The following is an 18,470-nucleotide window of genomic DNA, read 5'->3' on the forward strand; positions in this document are numbered from 1 at the left end:
ATGATAAAAAATAATTGCATGTGTATGATCAACTGATATTAAAACAAATCTATCCATCAGCAAGTATTTCCAGTGATGAAAAGCCAAAAATCATACTATACGTTTTTTTAAATGGGACAGTTTTAGTGGTCTAGAATGTATTACTAATTATGTAAATAAATTATTATTTGAAAAACTGCTATTTTAAATAAATCCAACATGCATCTTAGTACTTGAGAAAATGAAATAATAAAATCATCTTCAGTTTCACATCAATACTTTAAATTATAGCATGCTCATGAAATTATTTCCAGTGCATATTTATAATAAGGAGTGTATTTTTAAACTAACTGTCAAAATCCCCTCAAAATTGTTAAGTATTTCCACAATGCTGAAGCATCAGCCATTTGCGAATTTTGAATATGCAATATGAAGTAAACGTGGCTTCTAATGGAATGTGTGACTGCTAATATATATGATATACATTATCTGTCCATAATTTGAATTTATGGTTAATTCATAACCATACCATCTTTGACTGGAATCTGATTTTTCTGGTTTGTCATATATTCCCCCTAGACTGACTTACTCAGACTATCTCTTAGAACTAGTCTTCTTAACACTTCCCAATGCAATAATGATAATAGTTTAGAAAAAAAAAAAGTCATTTTATATGAAACTAAATCTCTGTGTTTTGGGGTATAATAATCCTGTGTCCTTATGTATCATAATCAGGAATTTGAGGCAAAATGTATAAGAAAACAATACAAGTGAGACTAGAAAAGATCACATTAAATGTACAACACATACAAAACTACTACCTAATATTAATGATAAGAATAATAGTTAACATTTGTGGATTGCTTTCTCTCAGCCACACACATGGGCTAAGTCAGGTAATCTTCATGCTCACTCGAAGAAAGTAGGCACTATATTAACCCTACTTTTTTATGTGGAAAATGATGTGTACCTGAGAAAATGAAGAAATACAGCTAGGAAACAGCAGAACTCTATTTCAAAATTCAGAGTGGCATCTGTCATTGCACAAGTGATAATAGGTTCGTTTCCTCAGAGCATCTCCAGACCAGGATGGATTTGACTTCTAGGATGCATTTGGATCAGTGAGAAAGTCTCATTCCTAATTTCATCTGCTGCCCATAATTATTCAAAGCTGCCATGCTTCTCTTTCTTCTGATACCTATAAATGTCCTCATGGAAACTTTCTAATATGAGTCAAATTGGTACTTGATCATGGATCTCAAAATCAAATTCCATCCAGATCAGCTGGGCAGTGTGGTGCTTTGACCTGCAGAGGAGTAGGGGAGTGGTCACTGGAAAGCCAAAAGGCCTTATACATGACCACAGGGGAAGATGGAAAGGTGCTTCCTATCATTTGCTAGAGCTTCTGTGACATAGTATGATGGACTGGAGGGCTCAAAAGATTGCAATTTATTTTTTCACATTTCTAGAGGCTAGCAGTACAGGATCTAGGTGTCAGCAGAATTGCTTTCTTCTGAGGCCACTCTTCTTGGCTTGTAGATGGTCACCTTTCCTCAGTGTCTTCATCATGTCTTTCCTCTGTGTGTGCCTGCATCCTAATCCCCCTCTCCTTGTTAGGACACCAGTCACATGGGATTAGTGCCCACCCTAATAACCTCATTTTAATTTGATCACCTTTTTATTTATTTTTTTATTTTATTTTATTTTTTTAATGTTTATTTATTTTTGAGACAGAGAGAGACAGAGCATGAACGGGGGCGGGTCACAGAGAGAGGGAGACACAGAATCCGAAACAGGCTTCAGGCTCTGAGCTGTCAGCACAGAGCCCGACGCAGGGCTCGAACCCACCGACCGCGAGATCGTGACCTGAGCCGAAGTCGGACGCTTAACCGACCAAGCCACCCAGGCATCCCTTGATCACCTTTTTAAAAACCCTATGACCTGGATGCCTGGGTGGCTCAGTTGGTTAAGCTGCTCTCAATGTCGGCTCACATCATGATCTCACGGTTCATGAGTTCTAGCCCTATGTGGGGCTCTGCTTGAGATTCTCTCTCCCTCTCTCTGCCCCTCCCCTGCTTGCGCACTCTCTCTCTCTTTCAAAATAAATAAATAAGTAAAAACATAGGGGGAAAAAAGACCCTATCTCCTAATATAGTCACATTCTGAGGTACTGGAAGTTAGGACTCCAACAAAATATCTTGGGGGACACAACTCGAACCCTAAGAGAGCCCATCATAGAAAGGCAGTAGAAACAACAAATGAAAGAAACCAGCAACAATTTTTTTTTTCACAACAGTTTTATATCTTGCTGTGAGTGAAGCACATTTGACTTTTTCCTTTAGATGTGTTATTTGGAAGTCTAGTGTGGCAGCTTTATGGAATTACCATATGCTTTGGTTGCAAATAATTTCTAGTTACAGTACACCATTAGATGGCCTACAGCAAATAATATTTGTACGATTCAACTCAGAGATCTCTTTGTTCTTTACATAAAAGGTTTGTATTTTTCGGTATGCAGGATTTATTGTGTTTATTTTTCATAGATTTGGAATACAGAGGTCAATTTTTTTATTAGAGTATGAGTTCCAACAGAGGACTTGGGAATATTAATTTTCCTCATAATAATGTCAAATTTACAGTTTGGAACTATATCAAAGAAACCTGACGTTGGAAGTAAAAAATGCCATGGTCAAGCCCCTCCCCCACTTTAAAGAAAGCCTACATTTGTTTACATCAGTGGTTCTCAACTCTATTCTTCAGGAAGGAGTATTTTTCCAAAACAATTTTTAAGTTATATCCTCTGACAAATAAGCATGATATTTTTTAAAATTTTACCTGGATTTACTCTTTAAAACCTAACAAGAGAAAGTATCCACATGACCTCTTCATCATCCCCTCTTCTCACAGATTTTATAAACTTTTCTCATTCAACAGTATTCACTATCGTTCTGTCCATCAATCAACAAATAATTTATTATAAACCTACTATTGTCAAAGGCTTTGGTCACTGCTGCATTTAAGATATAGTTCTTAGGGCACCTGTGTAGCTCAGTCAGTTGAGCGCCTGACTTTGGCTCAGGTCATGATCTCGTGGTCCGTGAGTTCGAGCCCCACATCAGGCTCTGTGCTGGCAGCTCGGAGCCTGGAACCTGCTTCAGGTTCTGTGTCTCCCTCTCTCTCTGCCCCTCCTCTACTCACACTTCTTTTCTCTTTCAAAAATAAATAAACATTTAAAAATTAAAAAACAAATTTTTTAAAGATATAGTTCTTAAGGGTGCCTGAGTAGCTCAGTCAGTTAAGCGTCCAACTCTTGGTTTCAGCTTAGGTCGTAATCTCACGGTTTGTGGGATTGAGCCCTGTGTCAGGCTCAGTGCTGACAGCATGAAGCCTGCTAGGGACTCTCTCTCTCCTCTCTCTCTGCCCCACCCCCCTCTCTTTCTCAAAATAAATAAACATTTTTTAAAAAGATATAGTTCTTATAATATGCCTGAGAGGCCAGTATTACGCAGAACAGTTGGAAAACAATATTAGCAAATAATCAAGTATAGCATTGGTATGGTCAAAGTACCCAGGAAATCAGAGTCAGATGTGTATGAGAACCAGGGTGGTTGTGGCAAGTTTCATAAAGAATGTGTCACTTGATGGGGCGCCTGGGTGGCTCTGTCAGTTAAGCGTTGGACTTCAGCTTAGGCTTTGAGTTCAAATGGTTTGTGAGTTCAAGCCCCACATCAGGTTCTCAGCTGTCAGTGAAGAGCCCACTTCAGACCCTCTGGCCCCCCCTCGCTGCACCCCCCCCCCGCTCACACTCTCTGTCTTTCAAAAATAAATAAACATTAAAAAAAAAAGAATGTGTCATCTGAAAGATGAGCAGGAGCAGAGAAGCGATGCCAAGTACTGTGTAAGTGACACGGAGGAAGAAGGGCAGTTCAGATAGAATTTGGGAAATGAGTAGGATGCTTATCTCTAATTTGTGAATCCCTGACGGAAAAATGTTGATACTCATCACCATGTAATAAGCAGTCATACATTAATTGTATGACTTTGTGCATGTCGTTTAACCTTTTTATACTTCAGCTTTACAGCAAACGCAATAATGGGCCAAATCCAAATAGAATAAATAATAATGTAAATGAATGTTTAGAGAGGTGTCTAGACCAAGCATCATAAAATTTTAAATACCCATGTTTCTTATTACAACTTTAAAAGGAGGTATTTTCATTATTGTGGCCATCTTAATTAAAATGGCTATAACCTCTTATTGCAAAAGTAGTACAGATTTACAGTAAAAATAATCAAAAAGAAGATACAAACCATCGAGAATGAATTACCTTTCGTTGTTTATCCTGTAAGAAGCCCCCTGTAAAATGGAAAATGCAATCAGAATTGCAGTCTTATCATTTGCTGTGTATCACATAACAAATCTGGATTTTTTTAGGTCATTTTATATTCTTCCGTAACATAATTTTAATGGACCCAGTGTTTACCCAAAACCATACTGTTGAACCGTGCAATTATTTTTGCAAATATTTCCCTATTCGTTTATAAATAACACAGAAAAACAGCTTCATAGATAAATATTGGCATACATCCACAATTTTTTAAAAATACTTTTCTAGGGGCGCCTGGGTGGCGCAGTCGGTTAACCATCCGACTTCAGCCAGGTCACGATCTCGCGGTCCGTGAGTTCGAGCCCCGCGTCAGGCTCTGGGCTGATGGCTCGGAGCCTGGAGCCTGTTTCCGATTCTGTGTCTCCCTCTCTCTCTGCCCCTCCCCCGTTCATGCTCTGTCTCTCTCTGTCCCAAAAATAAATAAAAAACGTTGAAAAAAAAAAATACTTTTCTAGAAGTAGAATTACTTTTTCAAAATGCATCCAAAGTCAAGACACTTTTCATACTAATTGTCAAATTGGCCACAGTGCTTATAGCACTATGGGTCAGTGTCATATATAGAACTGAAGGGGTCTTCATTTCCAGAGTCACAAATGTCAAGGCCTATACCTCGTATTAAGCACCTTGGGTGATCAGGGTGCCAGCGTAGTGGGGTTCTTACAGTATCCTTACATGGTGGAAAGAGAGAGCTCTCTGGGGTCCCCTACATAAGGGCACTAATCCCATTCATGAGGGCTCCACCTTTTTGACCTAATTACCTCCTGAAGCCCCTACTCCTAATATCATCATATTGGGCATTAGGATTTCAACAGATGAATTTTGTAGGAAACACAAATTCAGCCCATTGCACTGAGTTTACATTCCCATGAGCAGTATGTGAGAGTTTACTTTTCCCATGCTCTTCCCAATTGGGCACATTCTCATCTTTTGATGTTATCACTTTTATACATGAAATAAAGTAATTAATGGGTAACAACATGTATTTCTCTTATTTCTAGTATGGCTTATCCTTTCTTTCAGTTATTTATTATATCTCCCAATTTTTTATGCAAAACTGCTAGTCATCTCTTTTGTACATTTTTATTGAGTATTTCATCTTTTTTATTGGTCTGTAATTTGTATAGTAAGGTTCTTAGCTCTTTAAAATATATGTTGCAAACATTTCGTCATTTGTGTTTGTGATATTATTCTTGTATAACCAAATCAATGAGGAAAGGTGGAAAGACAAAAGAAAGATGGGAAAAAAAGAAAGAATGAAAGGAAGGAAAAAAGAAGGGAGGGAGAAAGAGTAGTTGGAAGAAAGAAAGGAATAAAAGTAAAAAAGAAAAAAGAGTGAAGTTGAAAACTAAAAAATTCAAAAATTACTTTTATTTTTATGCCTGTGTACTTGATCCCATAAGAAATCATTTTGTTTTATTTTATTATTTATTTTTTCTTTCATTTTCTTTTTTTTTTTCTTTTTGAAAGCAAGGAAGAGAGTGAGCACATGAATGTGCAGGGAGAGTCAGAGGGAGCGAGAGAATCTTAAGCAGACTCTATGCCCAGCTTGGAGCACGACATGGGGCTCGATCTCACAACCTTGAGATCATGATCTGAACCAAAACCAAAAGTCAGACGCTTAACTGACTGAGCCACCTGGGTGCCCCAGAAAGCATTTTATTTCTAAACAGGATTATTATTCTTAGTTCTACTCCTCAGACACTTTTTCGTTAAAGCAGTATGCTTCCTAATTTACAGGGTACGGTAGGAAGAAAAGTGCCTTTCCTGCAAAGATGCCTTAAACCCCAGAATCTGTGAATATGTTGGGTCACATTACAAAGGGGAAATAAGATTACAAATGAGAGATTACGGTTGCTAATTAACTGACCTAAAGGTGGGGATGTTATCCTGTGTTACCCGGGTGGACTTAATACAATCACAAGGGTCCCTAAAAACAGAAGAGGGAGGCAGGAGAGAAACAGTGGGAGACATGGCTGTGGAACAGTGTCCAGAAAGATGTGCATCACTGGCTTTGAAGATAGAAAAGAGGGGCCACAAGCTGAGGAATGTAGCCTCCAGTAGTCAAAAAGGCAAGGAAACAGATTCTCCCCCAAGAGCCTCAGAAAGGAGTGCAGGCCTGCCATCATCTTGATGCCCATTGAGATCCATATCAAACTTCCAACGTGTGAAGCTGTAAGATAACAAATTCATGCTGTTTGAAGCCATTAAATGTGTGGAAGTTCGTTACAGCAGCCCTAGTAAACTAACTCACCAGTTGAAGAAGCACACACACAAAAACTGCTTTACCCAGTCTGATTTGTACATTTTTTCCCCAAATGGTACATTTGTTGTATAGAAAGAAAAAAATACTACAAAGTGAAGAATTCAGAAATGTCTTTAATTATAAATATTTATGGTGACTTGGCACATTTGTGCACATTTGTACACTTTTAATGCGTGGATTCCATTGATGTTTAGAATTATACAAGACATGTTCTCTGTAACGTGACATAAATGAGTTGACTGCCTTCTTAGGAATTGGGTGCTAGCCATTTCCACTTGATGGGCCTCAAAAGCTACAAATGCATTTCTCCTTCAATGAAAATCCAGTGAAGTGTTGCTGTAACCAAGCAACCTGAATGCAAGAACAAGCAGCAGGCGTAGACTGAAAGCGATCTGTCCCTTCAAAAGGGGGGAATGTTCAGTGTGTGTAGCAAATGCTTAGGAATAACAGAACAAATAAAGACCTGGGGACACGAACCTTGACTAAGCAGAGTTTGATCTTATTAGGAGGTTCTGATAAAACAAAGACAAGACAAAATGCTGCTTGGAGAAGGGAGATGCTGTAGGCATCTTTACAGAGAGACCCTTCCAACATTTTTGCTTCCGAAAGCAAGGTGCTTCTGAAAGACCCTTCAAACATTTTGGGTTGACTGGTTTCTGTTCTTTAGGTGAAAACTTCCAGGCATATGCAGGGGGAGAAAAAATCCTTTAGAGGTATATGAATGAAAGAATTCCTAATAAGGCACAGAGATAAGAATAAAGATAAAAATAATAATAAAGTAAATGAAATCCTCCAACCTTTATTCTTTACCTATGGCCCTAACTTGTACTCTCAGTTACAGGTTTTTGAAGTTTTCACCTTCAATTGCTGTGCACTCTATATCCAGAGCAATTAGTGATTTCCAATACCCTGCTACAACTGTCACTGTTGAGGTTATCGGGAATTCTTTGATGGGTCCAGCATGGTTACTGAAACCAGTGCATATTTGATCACGTGGCTCCACATGAGCCTTTGCAGCCCTTATCTTACTTGACTGCTCAGCCTTTTACTGACCATTCTGTCTTCTACTTCTCTTCCTGCCAGCCCTTTCTGGTATACTCATCTGAGCACAGCCCATCTCCAGCTGGCATCTCCAGGCATCTCCAACTCAACACATCTAAAACCAAATTCAGAATCCTTCCCTTCAACTCAGCCCTTCTCCTAAATCCTCTATCTCAGTAACTGGTGCCATTACATGCCAAGATGGCCAAGCCAGAAGCAGCAGAACCATGCAGTTTTTAAGCAGTGCCTTTTATTTATTGATATATTTATTAACTAATGATATTTGAGTGCTCTTCTTGACCAAGGACCAGTTGGAGGGTGGGGGAGGAACAACCTTTGGCTTATTCTTTTTTTAATTTCTCTAAGTCCTATCAATTGCCTTACAGAAAGTAAGTTTAGCAATTTCTTAGATTTTGTGGGTTCAGGTTTTCCATTTAATGGAAGAGCTCTACTTTGCAAGGATGTCCCCTTTATCAGCCATTCTTTGCTTGGCATTTCTACTTTGTCAAGTTTCACAAGAAGTCATGAGCATACCCACATCTTCCATACTTTGTGAGAATCCTGGAAAGCTTGGAGCACTTTATTTTGGCTAATAATATTTCTTCTCTCTGCAAATGCAAATTGCTCCTAGAAGCCCTTAGTAATAAAATATTTAAAAGATAAGGCATACAGAAGAAGCTTGTGTTAAGAAATTAAGCCTTAAGAGAGAGGACTTAGGAGCACATGAAATAAAAACCGCAACAAGATCGTCATAATTGTTCTGCTTGACAGACCGACCTGCACATTTGTGTGGATGCCCCTGAAATTTTGACATGAGAATTTCAGGTGCCTGTCCTTTTTTTTCCCCTGGGAGTGAAGAGACTGTCTTAATAGCCTATAAGGTAACTTTCTTCTTCATAGGACACTTCTTTTTCCATACAACTTACAGGCCTCTTTAAAACAAGATTCCACCACATACGTGTCACTTATCCAACCTTAGGATCCTGGCCATGGGCCATGAGAACTGTGCCATCCAGCTGCAGGGTAAATGGGTGGTTTCAAGCATAGAAGGAACTATATATCTTATGAAGAGAATAACTTGTCCTCAGTTCCAGCAACCGTATGGTGTGGGCACTCCTCACCAGCATGAGTGTTGGCTAGACATCACTAGTTGGCTCAACTTGGATATCCAAAAAGTGGGATATCTACTGTTTTTGAAAGCTTTTCTTTCCTCCAGCTCATAAATATCAGTCCTTTGACCAATGGTTCTTCAGCTGCAGCTTGCATGAGCATCACCTGGAGGGCTTATTAGAAGAGTGTTAGGCCCCTCCCCCAAGCTTCTGCTGGAATAGATCTTTAGTGGAACCTGAGAATTTGCATTTCTAACAAGTTCCCAGGTGATAATGGTGCTGCTGGCCCAGAGACCACACTTTAGACTAAAGTTCTGTGAGAGTATCTGTAATCTGTTTTGATTCCTTATTTTCCAAAAGACTGCACTAGTTATGGGAACACTAGTGATAAAGAAGTAAGACCAATCTCAGGTCATTGCAAAATCCATGGTATACTCTGCTTTTCAACAAACTCTGGCTTCCATTCAAGAAGGTAGATATTACAGACTTGAAAGAGGTTAGACACTTCCTCCTGAAATGTACAAAGCTAACTGTTACTGAAAACTGGTTATTCATGGGACACCAGTGGGCTTTCACACTCATTTTTTATCAAAAGAAGAACTTTAGTCAGATTTGTACTTTTGGTGCAGAACCCAACAGGGTAATCTGACAGAGAGGGGTGCAGTGAATAAAGACAGCATCCATTATGAAATTAACATCAAAGAGGTCCCTTAAGATGGAATGGAGCCTTAGCCCCTGGGCCATTTCTGCCAAGGAAAGGAAGCAGTGTTTCTGGAATTGGCATTTCTGAACACACAGAACCATACCATCTGATAGATTGCTCTCAATTTTGAAATGGTATTTGTATCACTTTGGCTAAGAACCTTTTATTTGATTTGTGTCCTCTAACAAAGAAGCATGATGCTTGAAGAACTGTTAAAAGGGCAGCGTCTCCGTGCCCATGCTCCATCAGTCCCGTAACTGCTTCCAAATTTTGAATGGCATGCCTCCTTATCTCCATAGGCTTATCCTCTTCTTTCACATATTGCTTTTTTGTTCCCTGGTTGTAGTAGAAAAAAATTCTTGCTAGAAATATGCTGCATAAATATGGCTCAAGTGAGTACATTTTATAGAATAATGTTGAACTAAAGTGGATTTCATTAATAAGTAACAGCACATTAGATGCTTTGTAGACCAAAAGTACTCTGCACCAGATTTTAATATAAATAACACCAAAATATTAAAGCATGGATTTTATAGTGTATTAGTAAACTTCTCTTGTGTCAAAAAAAAAAGTTCTCTCTCAAAAGCTGGTGTGTCATTTTCTGCTTAAATTTGGTTAGTCACCCTGTAATTTTCAGGATAGAATTTAAATTCTTCAACCTGAGGTATTAGGATTCTCCAGAGAAACAAAACTAATAGTGGATATAGGTTTAGATACAAATATAGATGTAGGTATAAATTTATTATAAGGAATTGGCTCATGCAATTATGGAGGCTGCCAGATCCTAAGACTTGCAGTCAGCAAGCTAGAGATACAAGAGAGCTGATGGCATAGTTCTAGTGGGAGTCTGAGACCTGAGACCCAAGAGAGCCAATGATGGTGTTTCAATCCAGATGCTTGCAGGCTTGAGACCCAGGCAGAGCCAGTGTTTTACGCTGAGTCCAAAGTCAGGAAAAACCCTATGTCCCCACACAAATGCAGTCTGGCAGTAGTTTCCTCTTCCTTGTGGGAGTGTAAGCCTTACACTTACTGGATGAGGCCCAACCACGTTACCGGGGCTATCTGTTTTACTCAGTCTACCAACCAATTCAAATGTTCATCTCATTCAGAAATTTCATTCGGACACACCTAGGGTCAAGTCTGACATGTGTCTGGGCACTCCATGGTCCAGTTACATTGACACATACAACTGACCACCATACCCAGTGAGAAAGATCCTTCATGATCCGGCCAGAACAGGTCACTAGACCCATGGTTCCCCTGTAAACTCCTGCCTCCAGCCATGGAGAGCTAGTTTTGTTTCCTTAAAAGCATTTTGACTGTTCATAACCATGTGTTCTCATAGATGTTTTTCCCTTTGTTTGAGTGTGATTACCCTTTTCTTAGTTCGAATCCCCCCAGAAGCAGACCCTGAAGCAAGAATTCAAGTGAAAGTCATTTATTTAGAAGATAATCCCTGGAATCACTAGCAGGGGAGTGGAAAAGAAGAATTGGAAAGGGAAGGAAGGCAGCAGAGTTAAATTACAAACTAAATTAACCACCCGTCCACTGGGGTTTATTCCCAGGGTTGGGGTTGGGGTTGGGGAGGACTCTGGGAGAAGCTTCTGAATTAGCACACCTGAGGAGCAAGGGCACTATAGTACTTCTGTGCAAGTCCTGGCAGTTATGTGTGAAAGACTGCTCTCTTAGGGTGTCAATTCCCTGATATTTCTCCTGTGGCCTCCAGCAACCCAGAGAAAGCCCTCAGGTGGAGATCTGGTGGCTGGAAGTCGGTCTGGCCAGCAGGGAAGTGTCTAGGAACAAGAGCTTGTAGGCAGGGCACCCATATTTACTGGGAATCTACTGCAGCCTTTCCTTACCCCCAGATAATCCTGAATCTCCCTTTAGGATTCAACTTAAGCCTCACCTATTCTGGAAATCCTTCATAGACCTCTCTGACTTAGCTGCTTCTTGTCTGTTTCCCAGTAAAACCTCTGCTTACCTGCATCAGAGAATCTGTTACTTCCTCTTCTGATTGTTGTTTTACTTTTCTCTGCCATACACTTCTTTGGGAGTTTTTGAGGGAATGGATTGTCAACTGTATCTTCACGGTCTTCCATGGTTCCAACATATGGTGTTGGTCAATAAATGGTTCTTTAAGTTGTGAAAGTAGTAATAATAATGGCACCATAACACGAATAGCCAGTATTTATTGAATGCTCATTCCACGTAAGCACTTTACATGTATTACTAACCCTAGCAAGTCATACTAGGGTATGACTTAGGATACTTTTATTATCCCTATTTCCCAGGCATAGGTTTACATAATTTGCCCAAGATTACACAGCGATTTATAGTTTGGCCTGCAAGTAAACCCAAGCAGTCTGAATCCAGATCCTGAATATACTCTTAACCACTATATGAATAAATGAGTGAAATGAATGAACAAATGAATAATGACATCAAGTATGATCCTTCAACACCTGAAGACATTCTAGGGATGATGCTATCAGTATAGTCTATAAAGTTCAAAGATCAGCTCTAATGTCACATTTTCCAAAAACCTTTCCTCATAACCTGACTGGAAGCAGCTATCCCTCCCCTGATACCTTTTGTGATGGCCCTGACTACTCTCTATTATATATTCAAATTGATCTGCATGTCCTGCTTTCCTTACTAATAATGTTTGTAGACAATTGTGTCTAGATTTGTCTTGGTATTTTATTTCTCCAAACACAAAGCTACACATACAATAGGCTATGGAGGAGTGTTTGCCAGACAGACAAATGGATACATAGATGACAAGCAAAGAGATCTTTGACTCTTCCTTTATCTTTTCCTGGAAACTGTGGAGACTTTTTTTCATCCCACTCTGATTTCCAGAAAGTCTGCCGGTCTAGATATTTTAGATGCTCTGAAAAATAAAATTTTATTTAAATCTATTAAGTTCAGGGAAGAATCTGTGAAGAGTTTACTTTGTAACAATTTGATAATAATTTAGTTAGAGAATTATATTTCTAAGAGAAAGATATTCTTTCTCCCAAAATTATATTCAGAGAAAAAAATGAAAGAAATAAAGTATACAGCTATTCACTAATGTTTCTAACAATTTGAATGGAAAGAAATTTACTTCTTTATAATTTTTTTAACGTTTATTTATTTTTGAGACAGGGAGAGACAGAGCATGAACGGGGGAGGGGCAGAGAGACAGGGAGACACAGAATCGGAAGCAAACTCCAGGCTCCAAGCCATCAGCCCAGAGCCCGACACAGGGCTCGAACTCATGGAGTGAGAGATCATGACCTGAGCTGAAGTCGGAAACTTAACCGACTGAGCCACCCAGGCACCCTGAAATTTACTTCTTTAAAAGTTAACCATGGCCATCAAGAATTATTTTCCTAAAACCTCAACTTAAATTCATTTTCCATTCCCAGTGACTGGCATATCTATAATCTTCATTTATAATTAGCACTTTGAAGAATGTCACATTGTATAAATTTGGCTAAGAAATGACTAAATTTAAAGCGTATGTCTGGGTGGAAATTACAAATCTTTACTGAGTCCCCATTGCTTGCAAATCATCATTTGGAAGCATGTCCTACAATGTAAGAGGTAGATAAGAAATATAAACACAGGAATTCTCCAGTTTGACTAAAAAAATCAGAGAAAAAATTTTTAAAAACCTCAGAAATATTATTCAGCAGAAATTTCTTTATGGATTTTAATGTATAAAATTAACATTAGGTCCTAGAGAATACAAAGGAACATAAGACATAGTCTTTAACTTTGCAGAATTTATGATGTCGAGATGGGCATCTGAAGGATACATATGCTAACAAGTAGACATATGATGTGGTGGTAATAATAAGTAATATTTAGCATTTAATATTTCAGTAACTGTCCTGGTGCTTTAGGTGGTATTATCTCATTTAATCCTTACCCTTTTCATTAGGCAGACAGGAATCCCTGCAACGTCGTAAACCAGATCAGAGCTCTCTTTTAAGATGGATTTTGCACCTGCGTGTAAAAGAAATTGGAGTCAGGAGTGAGAAAAAGAGAAGAGCAGTTAGGAAACCACAAAATAGGGAAGGCAAATGGCAGAGTTTGAATCGAGTTGCAGTGATGTGAATAGAGAGGATAAAATGTGGAAATAAGACAGGCAGGATTCATACTACCTGGATGTAAGGAACATTGAAGGAGAAGAGATGACAACATATCAAAAGTTCAAAAAGCAAACACGTCACCCAGAGGGTAGAGGAAGCACGCGTCCTTGCCCAATTAATGGGGGTTTCACTGGGATGAGTGGAATTGAATGGGAATGATGCAACTGGGGCGGGCTGGGGGGTGGGCACTTGAACATACATGGTTAAAGGTTTGGATTTGCACATGTAGCAAACTAGCACTTTCCACGGAGCTGTGCAGGGAATGGGTGTTGTCAGCCTAAACCCAAGTGGTGAGCTCCACATTTCTCAGATACTCATAAGCGCGCATCCCTTTCATTGACGGAGAAAGTGCGGCATTTGAAGTGTGCGATTTTTATTTTTCATCTTTTTAGAAATTGAAATGACCAAAGTGACCATGCATTACTTGTATAAGTAAAACAAATGATTGTGTATGTACTTTGTTATGCATACATAACAATTTTTAAAAGGAAATGTGAACCCTAGGTGTTAAATTGTGCTGTGATGTATATTTACATTACCTTGTATTAACTTAGCATAATAATATAAGACAATCGAAATGCATGTTCTAACACTCTTTTCTACTGAGTTCTTTTTGGCCTTTCAAGTTGTATTAGTCAAACTGGAGAATTCTGACCTTACTAGCTTTCATATGAGTTTTTCTTTTGTCTTCCCCCCCCCTTTTTAAATAGATGATAATAATGAAGACGATGTTAACGTGAAAGAAGATTCAGGTATTAAATTTATGATTTTATTCTTAGAGGATAGGCAAGGATCATTTTGTTGTTTATGTGCACCTCACAGTTTTTCAAAGAAAAGCAAAATAAGGTTAATAAAATAGGTGAAGTGGGATATGAGTACACTTATCTAGATGATCACTGAGTAATATATGGAATTGTTGAATCACAATGTTGTATACTAAGAACGAAAATAACACTGCATGTTAACTATCCTGGAATTAAAAGAAAAGAAAAAGATACAAATGTACAGTCGAGGTCATAAAATAAAGAAGTAATTGTGCTAACTAACCCTTATGGCTAATACAATTAGCATATTTAAGCAGTAAGCTTCCAGCTTTCTGAAAGCTGAAGTAAAAATGGAACCTGATGTTATAATAAATACAGTTGTGTAGCAAATCATCCCAAAGCTTAGTGATTAAAGAACCTGCTTGTTATGCTCATATATTCTGTGGGTCAGGAATTCAGACAGAGCACAGCAGGGCTGACTTGATCATGCTGCTGTACAAGGTCTGACTGAACCCTCATCAGGAAGCCTCAATGGCTGAGTGCTGGAATTGTGCGAAGATTTGTTCACTCGTATGTCTGGCTGGCAATTGATATGCTGGCTTTTAGCTAAGACCTCAGCTCAGGCAGTCTTCTGAAACACCTGTGGTGGCCTTTCTATAACCTGGGCTTCCTCACAGCATGGCAGCCAGGCTCCAAAGTGGTTCCTCTAGAGACAGCAAGTGAGCCAGCAGGAGCTGTACCTTTTTAAGACTCAGCCTCAGGAATCCCAAAGAATTACTTCCACAAAAATCTTTTCGGAGCAGTCATTAAGAAACCTGCCCGGGCTCATGGGGAGAGAAAATAGGCTCAATATCCTGACAGGGAGCTGTGAGGTTTTGTAGAGCATGTAGGACCTGAAAAATTGCTGTGGCCATCTTTGGAAAATATATTGGGTACATATGATATATTGTTCTCACTATCAGAAATTAAGATGCATGCCTGCTTCTCAAGAAAGATCAGTGTTTGATGAGAGAAATCTAGTGGTTACAAGCTTTGGATCTGGCCTAAGGTGACCAGTCAATACGTGCTTGACTATGAATGCAGGAATCAATAGCCCTGATTTCAATCCTAGCTCTTCTACTTACTGACTTAGTACTTCCTGACTTTGGGTGAAAGTTTTCTCTATAAGCATCAGTTTACACCTCTAGGGGCAAAACTATTATAATACAGTCTTGTTTGGGAATTAAATGAAATATCATACCTGAAATATTTCTTGGACCTTAGTAAACACTCAATAAATTATCGCTTTTTTTTTTTCCCTTTCTCACTCTAACAGATATTGGAGGGTATAGAACTTTATTCCACGGTATAAGAACTCCATGTTCCCAGTTTTGGCAACCACACTGTTCTAGGCCTGAAATAGAACTGGGTTTCAAAATTAAAACAGATATCTTAGAGGTCCTGATTTTGTGTAACCCCCTCTTCGATGCCAGAACTCCATACATAAATCACCGACAACACAGTCTGAACATCTCCATTAACGGGGAGCAGTTTAAATTCCAAGGCAAACAATCTCGTTTGACTAAAATGGTCCTTCTCCTTGTTAAGTTAAATCTCTATCCCTCCCCTGACTTCCCACTGTCTTCGTGGAAAGATAATCGTTCTTTTCTTCATAGCTGCTCACTGGAGCAATGTTCATAACTTCTGTCTAGCTTCTAGCTTCTTCTCCAGTCCAAACATGTCTGATTCCTATGGTTCCCTCAGCCTCCCCAGGGCAGTGGGTTTGAAGGGTGGAAAAGTAGAGGAAGCATCTAAAAGCCAGGAATGAAGGAGGTAGAGCAGGATCTGTAATAGCAGCTGCCAGTTCCCTACCTATATCCCCTTGGCCCTCACTATTCTTTTACAAGACCAACAGCTTTCTAAGGAAAGCTCTTGTGACTCTGCAATCAGTGTTTCTCGCTGGTCATGAAAGCACACTTGAAGTGCCAGGAAGTTAATTTCCCTGGAGTAGCCCTCAGCCAGTGATAGGCAAGAGCTGGTTGACCCCTGAAGGACACATCGGAGGCATATTGTGTTCCAGTGTCATCCAGTAGAAATATAATGTGAGCCTCAAATGTGAGCCTCATGTTTAATTTCAGATTTTGTAGTAATTACATTGGAAAAAGTAAGGAGAAATGAGTGAAATTAATTTAATATTTTAGTAACATAATATATCCAAAATATAATGATTTCAACATATAATCAATCTAAAAATTTTATTAGTCTGATATTTTACATTCTCTTTTTTTCCATACTATGTTTTTGAAATTTGTGTGTATTTTACATGCATATCTTAATTCAGACTAGACACATTTCAAGTCTTCATTGGCAATGTGATGTGTGGTATTGAACAATGAGATTTTTTTACCATCACCCAGAGGTCCTCAGTAGAATTGAGCCCTGACTGTCCACAGTGGAGCTTGCTCACGCAGTATTGTGTGCCTCTCCTTTCTTGTCTCACCTCCCTACTGCCCTCTGGCACTTTCTGGGATAATCTCTTACATTAAGTATTTGAACTCAATAGTTGTCTCAGTGTCTTCTGAGAAAATCCAACCTAAGACAAAGACTCTGCTTGTCTTTTGTAAAACATTAAGCCCAAGGTGAAATTTCAACTAGAATATCCATCCCTATACTCATGTGGGATGTCTTATTATTTAAAAGAACCATATGTTGAAAAAAGACTTTAAGGGGTCACCCGCATCTTGATTTAATTCCATGAACTTAATGTTAATTTCTGCTATTTTAATTTATCCTGCTCAGTGGAAGTATCCTTGGAATATCCTTCAGCCATGGGGAGTACTGCCCTTTCAGCCAGCCAGTTTAAGGGCCCTATCTTGCTAAGGATCATTTGCCTAAGTGCCCTAAGTATACATTTCTAGGCAAGGGGAGTTGACTTCTTAATGAGATGCAGCTAGCTATCCAAACCACTGAGTGATTTTAAGAAAATCATTATTAATGCTAATGCAGAGCCCACAAGATTGGAGTCAGCATATGAGGTTTGGGGGGCTTTAATTGGATCATCATTTCTGATTTTAGTCTCATCAGGTTTCCTGAGGGTCTCGTGTCCAGCAGCTGGATGCAGCTGTTAAAGTCATACTCAATGGCCCAAGGATGCTAAGTCACCTGGCCAGAATGGGCTTGGGAAGCTGCTCTCCATTTCCTAGTATCTGAGTGCTGAAATCACCGGAGATTTCTGTGCAGAATGGTTCCATGATGTGCCACTGGTCCTACCAGACATTGGTGAGCAGGCTGACTTCAGTCCAGATCTCACACTTGGAAGTGTTGGTCTCCAAGAGAGGTCTCTATCCAGACCATTAACTACTGCCTTTCTCTGCCCTGCATCACATATTCTCATATAAGTAGAAATGCTGGAAGGATTTTTAAGAATGCAGCTGACACTAGTAAAGGGCTACTTGGGACAAATAACTTGCCAACAAAGGCTAGTGAATGATAGTGAATAATAATCTGACTACCAAAAGTCAGGTGAACTGACTCTCCAGGTGGCGGGAACCCCCTTTTGGAGAGTTTGCATATTTCCTTAGTGTAAATACACACACCACAGTGTTTTCAAGCTACCAAACATGAGATCAATGAATGTGGGAGCCGAGAGATAGGTATAGTCAGCTCACTCACATCAGCCCCAGCACACCTCTGCTGAGCCAGATTTTAACTGAGTATGTACCTTGTGCCAGTCACTCAACATACATGAATTCATTTAAGATATGCAACAACTGTAGGAGGCAGGGATTGTTATTACACAGGCTTAAAAGGAATTAGTTCCTGGCTTAAATAGCTGATCCATTGGTGTGTCTGACCTCCTAGCTTAAATAGCTGACCCACTGGTGTGTCTGAACCCAAAGTTCATACCCTTGTACTCCTGTCTCCAGACCCTACAGGTAAGTAGAGGCAGGAGCATCTCAGATGGTGTGAGGCAAGGTCATCCTCAAGGTGAGGCTCTGCCCTCGTGGACAATGATAGAAACAGACCAGCTTAAATGCTTAGGATGCCTTTTAAGTCCTTTATCAGTTTCTTTTATCCTACAATAGAAAACATTTCCCCATCT

General features: G+C 39.4%; 1 protein-coding gene across 1 annotated transcript in view; it reads left to right on the forward strand.

Moving 5' to 3' along the window:
- The window catches only part of MACROD2 (mono-ADP ribosylhydrolase 2), a 2,039,958-nt gene that overhangs the window by 1,878,841 nt on the left and 142,647 nt on the right, over positions 1–18,470 (forward strand). Inside the window, exon 10 of the mRNA XM_047069512.1 lies at positions 14,336–14,377. Coding sequence (XP_046925468.1) covers positions 14,336–14,377 — 42 coding nt within the window. The remainder of the gene's footprint in view (positions 1–14,335; positions 14,378–18,470) is intronic.

This window comes from Lynx rufus, unplaced genomic scaffold, assembly GCF_022079265.1.
Source record: "Lynx rufus isolate CCGP_SWC_20201006 ecotype Redwood Valley unplaced genomic scaffold, mLynRuf1.p SCAF_8, whole genome shotgun sequence".
NCBI classification, from domain to species: Eukaryota; Metazoa; Chordata; class Mammalia; order Carnivora; family Felidae; genus Lynx; species Lynx rufus.